Source organism: Hippocampus comes, unplaced genomic scaffold (genome assembly GCF_001891065.2).
Source record: "Hippocampus comes isolate QL1 unplaced genomic scaffold, H_comes_QL1_v1.1 scaffold214, whole genome shotgun sequence".
Taxonomy (NCBI): domain Eukaryota; kingdom Metazoa; phylum Chordata; class Actinopteri; order Syngnathiformes; family Syngnathidae; genus Hippocampus; species Hippocampus comes.
In genome coordinates, this window is record NW_017804875.1 from 1,127,671 (window position 1) to 1,133,789 (window position 6,119).

The 6,119-nt window shown below is 47.8% G+C and overlaps 1 protein-coding gene across 3 annotated transcripts in view; it reads left to right on the forward strand.

The window, feature by feature from the left end:
- The window catches only part of sema5ba (sema domain, seven thrombospondin repeats (type 1 and type 1-like), transmembrane domain (TM) and short cytoplasmic domain, (semaphorin) 5Ba), a 61,444-nt gene that overhangs the window by 48,818 nt on the left and 6,507 nt on the right, over nucleotides 1-6,119 (forward strand). The window contains exons 15-20 of one of the 3 annotated variants that reach the window (XM_019880693.1): nucleotides 484-631; nucleotides 716-941; nucleotides 1,988-2,203; nucleotides 3,384-3,554; nucleotides 4,542-4,592; nucleotides 4,878-5,015. In XM_019880693.1, the coding sequence (XP_019736252.1) occupies nucleotides 484-631; nucleotides 716-941; nucleotides 1,988-2,203; nucleotides 3,384-3,554; nucleotides 4,542-4,592; nucleotides 4,878-5,015 (950 nt within the window). The remainder of the gene's footprint in view (nucleotides 1-483; nucleotides 632-715; nucleotides 942-1,987; nucleotides 2,204-3,383; nucleotides 3,555-4,541; nucleotides 4,593-4,877; nucleotides 5,016-6,119) is intronic. The other 2 variants (XM_019880703.1, XM_019880711.1) reach the window with 2 other exon arrangements.

The window sequence follows — 6,119 nt, forward strand, 5'->3', positions numbered from 1 at the left end:
CCCAAAAAAAAATCAGTTACCTCTTTTTGGGGTGTTTGTAATCTTTCAAAAATATTTTTTCAAACAAATTTCAGATTTCTGATTCATTATTAAAATGTTGAATTCTGCTAAAGCAAACTTAGTTTTTTTGTTTGTTTGTTTTTTTTTTTTTTTTAATGCCAAAGTTGGAAAACCAAAAGGCTTTTTTTTTTCAAGCGGATATTTGGTGGGGAGAAAAACTCATCAACTTAGATGAATAATGTCACATTTTGAGATCAAAGTTACAATCTTATCGAAAGGATTTTTCATTCAAGAATTTAAAAATATAAATACTGTCGACAAGAATGAATCGGTATCCTTTTGAAAGGACTTTTTTTTTTCTCCCAAAGTAAAGCCATATAATTTCTTTTCAACCCAAAATATTTCATTTTAGATAAAACGTCCAATTTTGAGACTAAGTCGCAATCTTCTCGAGTCATTGTGGTTGCGACGCCCTCTTGTCAGGTTCTGCAACGAAGGCGTCTCGTGTCCCCAGCCGGTCCTCTGGTCCCCGTGGGGCTCATGGACCAAGTGCAGCAGCGAGTGCAGCGGAGGGGTGCACTCGCGGGTACGCACCTGCGAGAATGGCAACAGCTGCCCGGGATGCGCCCTGGTAAGCGGCATTTCGCCAGGAAATCGGACGCCGATGAGGCTTTTACTTTGGTAAACAAGCATTGGAAGTTTGCCCCTTTTCCAGGAGTACAAGGCGTGTAACCTGGAGGCATGTCCGGAGGTGAAGCGGAACACGCCGTGGACGCCGTGGATGCCGGTCAACGTGACGCAGGGCGGCGCGCGTCAGGAGCAGCGCACCCGCTACATGTGCCGCGCTCGCCTGGCCGACCCGCATCAGCTGCAGATGGGGCGGCGCAAGCTGGAGACCCGATACTGCCCCAACGACGGCACCGCCGCCTGTGACACCGACGGCAAGTGCTCTTTGAATTTTATTTTCCCCACACGTTTTGTAAAAATAATAATAAATAAAAAATAAAAACCCTTAAAAATGTTTTAATCATTAATGATGGCTGACAAGCAGTTGAGGGTGTACCCCGCCTGTTTCCCGAAGACAGCTGGGCTAGGCCCCAGTTTGAAAGTGTGTCCTCCAATTAGAGCATCACGGGAACTTAAAATCAGTCAGTCGGCCTTTTTAAAGGGTGACAAGTAACCAGTGTGCCTCTTTGTTGACATGGTGTGTACCACACTAAACATGGACCAGAGAAAGCAAAGGCGTGAGTTGTCTAATGATCCAATCCAATCTAATAACGTGTAGCTTCACAATTTCAATGCTACATTGTTGCGCCTTTTCCACAAATTGTTCTCTTCGGGCTCCTGATTGCCCAACATACAGTTTGAGGTGTTAGCGCCACCTACTGGATCTGGAAATTTAGATTAGCAAAGGTGTGGATTGATATGTCACAACTTTCCTTTTTTTTTTTTTTTTTCCTGTCGGCAACGACCCCTTTTCGAACCAAGATGTAAAAATAATAATCATGAAATGAATAACCATAAGGAGGTTCTGCTTGAAGGATTCATGATGTTCAAAAAAACCCCCAAAAAAACATTAAGGAGGCGTTTGTTGACGGATTGACGATGGTTGCTTTACTTTGACCGAGCGTTTTTCTCGTGGCAATATTTCTTCTGCTGTCAAGACAAATGTTATTTTACAGCCCAGCTCTGTTCACGACCCCCCTTCAAGCATCCATCAGTAGACGCCTGCCCTCAAAAGCACATTCCACTTTACACAACTCTCTTGCAGGGTCAGCACTGGCTTCCAGTGTCTTACTCCTTACCTACTGGACCCCGTATGTGGCTACATAGGACTACTGCATTCAGGACTAGTCCAGTAGGGACTACCTTGTTGGCGCTAGACGGGCATTTGATTGCCATGTTGTTTCGTGTGGTCCCAAACTCTGTAGGATCATATTTTTTGTCGTCAAAACAAGAACTCAATTGATTCAGTTTTTGTCTATAGACCTAGTGGAGGAGCTGCTTCGGACCCCGCTGGTCCGAGGGGCGGGCGGCCCCGGCTGGTCTTCGTGGGACTCCTGGTCCGGGTGTTCGCAGAGCTGCTCCAAAGGATACCGCACCCGACGAAGATCCTGCGCCGGACCGGAGGGCAAGAGCGCCCCCGTGGCCTGCAGAGGTTCCCCTGTGGAGTACCAGGACTGCAACGTCCAGGCCTGTCCCGGTAAGATGAACATGTGTGCCGGGTTCGGTGTCAATTAGAATACTTGGTGCCGGATGCTCATGTTTTGCCAAACTCTTTTTGTGGTGGCGCACTAGAAACGGCCTGAAAAATGGTCTGCTTGAAACCAAAATGGCTGCTTAGTGATGATTTTTGAGCGCTCTGTCATGATGAGCATGCATGGCATTTTGTTCATCGGACTCTCGGGTGCTGGATGCGATACTTTCAACCCCTCATTTGAGTGTTGGCCACTCGAAAGGGCCTGACAAACTGTCGGCTTCAAAATAAAATGGCTGCCTTTCTGTGCATTTCACAGCATAGGTTCTATGATGATTTTTTTTTTTTTGTGCCTATCATCATGATAAACACGCCTGCCAAATTTCATATAAATCGGACACTTTGGTGCCGGATGCTAATATTATCCAGTGGTGATTTTATGATCCAAATTCCCCCAACTTGGCTGCCTGTTTGCGTTTGCAATTCACAGCATAGTTTTTACTTTCCATCATGCCTTGCCCTGCATCTTGTCATGATGGACACGTGTGCCGAATTTCATCATCCCTCGGACATCCTGGTGCTGGTTCATAATATTTTCTTCCATTCAGGCTTTGGTGAGAAAATCTCTGCTACGTGTCCTCGAGTGCCTCCCGCCAAGTGGCTTGGGGGGGGTTCCAATCATTGCGTCTCTTGAAATGAGCATCACGTGCACGGCCCGCGTGTACGTGCGCTCCACAGTCCACACACTCATCGGCCAAGGACAGGGCCAGTGACAAAAGAGAGAATGCCTGCAAAAGTGTAATTGATGATGAGATTAGCGGGAAGGATGAAGCCAATATAGATTAGTTCGGTGCGAGCGCGTGTGCGCAAAAAGGGGGCCGTAAATCACAGCCTTCAGACCGCGATTGCAACCTTTCCTCGGAAGTTCGCCGTGAAGAGCTCTCACTCTGACCTAAAAACGCTGCATGACGTTGTTTGAGTTACTTTTAGCGAGGTCGCTGTTGTACGCACGCCTTCGGGGGTGATCATAATTGTATTGCTGAACTCATGTGTACTACTTGATGTGGTGTGCAGCAATTGTCTCTGAACGTCGAAGGGGGTGCGTGACCTAAAAAGTTCAAGCAGGTGGGCTGGTCTCGATGTACCCCAAAAACGTTGTTGACGTGGTGACGCCGTGTGTTTGCAGTGAAGGGGGCGTGGTCGTGTTGGTCGTCGTGGTCGCAGTGTTCGGCGGCGTGCGGCGGCGGCCACTACCAGCGCACCCGAGCGTGCGGCAGCCCGCCGCCGACCGGCGGGGGCGACATCTGCCTGGGGCTGCACACCGAGGAGGCGCTCTGCAACACGCACACGTGCGACGGTGAGGACCAGCGCAGCGGGAGTTGTTTCTTTGGGGGTTTGTTTGTTCTTATGAGGACATTTTCCTTTTTGGTCTTTAAGGTGACCTTTTTTTTTTTCCTATTTTCTTCTTCTTTCGGAATGGGTATATATATTTTTTTTTTCAGACATTTTCCTCATGGGATGTGGACATGGACGTTTTTTGGAATATTTTTCTCTTCAGGCTGATATTTTATATTTTCTGTGTGTTCGTGTGTCTTCCTTCTCAACACATTCGAAGCCCAGACACCTCGTGCTCAAATTGCCCCGTTGTCTCCCGTCAGGCGCCATTTCACCCCCACCCCCCGCCCCCCATGTGCTTTTCAATTGGTATTATTCCAAATGCCAATCAGGACACACACACTCCTCCCGCCTCCTGCGTAATTACTAACCGTAGGGGGGGGGTAAATGACTTCCTGTCATTTCTCCTGCCTGCGCCGAGATGCTAATCGCCCCCATTTGATCGGCTTTTCCCTCTCTGGCGTCCTGTCAATCGACTGTTGGCTACATGGACGAGCACGCTACAGTGACCATTTGCTAATCGGCCATCAGGTGTCTGTGCCTGTCACTCAAGCCGATGATTAAACTGTAATGAAGGGCGGCAGGAGGAATGGGTGGTCCACTGTAGTGACTGAGGCGCAACCTTGACATCAGTGCACAAAGGAGATTTTTTTTTTCCATACATCGTTGTTATCGATGCACAACTGACATCTAGGGCTGTATTTTCGTGACCGGCCGGCGCAAGTCTAGTGCGAAGTGCTGTCTAAATCTGCGCGGAGTCGGGTGACACTGGGTTTTGCTAATTTTTGCAGATGCGCGCAAGCCACCGTATTTAAAAAGGAGGTGTTTGCGCCGTTGTGGGTGTGAGCTCCGCCAATCATTCCCTTGAAATGATCACAACATAAACGTCAAGACTAATAAGTAGCTGTGCACTCGGCATGACGGTGCAGTCTTTTGTGTGTGTGTCTAGATGCATGTTGGGCCCCAAGGGAGCAGATGGAGGTGCAGGCTGACAGTGGAGGTAAACGTGTCCTCCGACCTGCTTCTGCTCATTCCCCCAAAAAAGCAAAGCGTTTTTTTATTTGATTTCAGCGCGGTGGGAGCTTTCCTCTTTTTTTACCCCCTCTCGGGTCAGAGGTTTTGTTTTCCGCCTTCTCGTCATCTCCAGTGTGCACTGAACACACTTGTTGACATCACAAACGCTTGTCCTGTGGCTGGTGGCTTCATTGTAGGGTTTTTTTTTCTTTTTCGACCGGTGGTGGCGCAATTCGGGTTTGTTCTTGGCAGTAATATCGTTTGTGCGCAGGTGGCTGGATGGCCTGGTCGCTGTGGTCGGCCTGCGACGACTCGGGGGTGCAGATGAGGACCCGAACGTGCGGGGCCGCCGGCGGCGCCCCCTGCATCGGCAACACCACCCAGCGGAGGGACTGCAACGAAATACCCGGTGAGTCTGCAACATCTCTTCAGTTTGAGACTTGGGTCCTTCTTCGGAATCAAAAATACATCGAGATTGTTTTTCTCACACGATGGCTTTCAATTTGAATGCCTGTTTTTTTTTTTTGTTTTGTTTTTTTTGCAGTAGTAAATCCACCCTGACCCCGGTTCCGGCATTGAAATTTGATTTTGTGGGGTTTACAATTGGGGTAAGGTTTAATGAGAAGGGTTCATGATTCCTTGTAGGTTTTTGGGTTAATAGTGTTCGTGACGAGCAGTGATGGTTGGTTCCAAGGGTTTGGGTTAGGGTTCGTTAGGGGGATCCTCGTTAGGAAAGGTCGGATTAGGTTTGAATGAGGTTTAGGTTTCGTGGTTGGGATTTGTTGGGGTGCAGTTTAGGGATTAGGGATATTCGGGTGTGTGGGTTCATTTCCGCGATTTAGGTTCGAATTAGTAGGGTGAGAGTCAAGAGGAAGCGTCAGTTTTTACAGTCCGTAGGGTGGAGATTCAGATGAGTAGCGTTTCGGACACATGTGTCAAAGTCAAGACCCGGTGGGGCCAGATCGTGTCCGCCACATCATTTTATGTGGTCCCCAAAAGCAATTCAAGCATGTCAACTTCCATGATGCTCGCTAAAGTCTGAAACCCAAATTCCAGATTGTCATTTGTAATCATTACAATTTTTGAACAATCCATGATTCTTGACTTCTGATGTCAGAACTAGTTCTCCATCAATTTGTTGTTCGCTGCGTATGGAATATGTGTAAAATTGGCATTGTCAGGGTAAGGTTTGGGAGTAAGGAGCGTTCGGAAATGGAGAAGATGGAAGCTAAACGAAAACAGGAAGTGATGCACTATTCGGGTTTGTTGAACGTTCGCTCCCAACACTCTCTCACACAACGCATACATTCACTCGACATTCATCAGGTTGACCCGACTTAACCTCTTTAAGAGGTTGGAATCTTTCCTGAGCTCATAGTTTTGCTTTTTTTTCAATTTTATTTTGAATCTGTTGTAAGGACAAGGCGCACCACCAAACAAGTTGTGTCTTTGTTGTTTTGTCTGCGTGGATCAAGCAACTTCAATGCCATCGCCATTGCATGTGTGTTCCCAC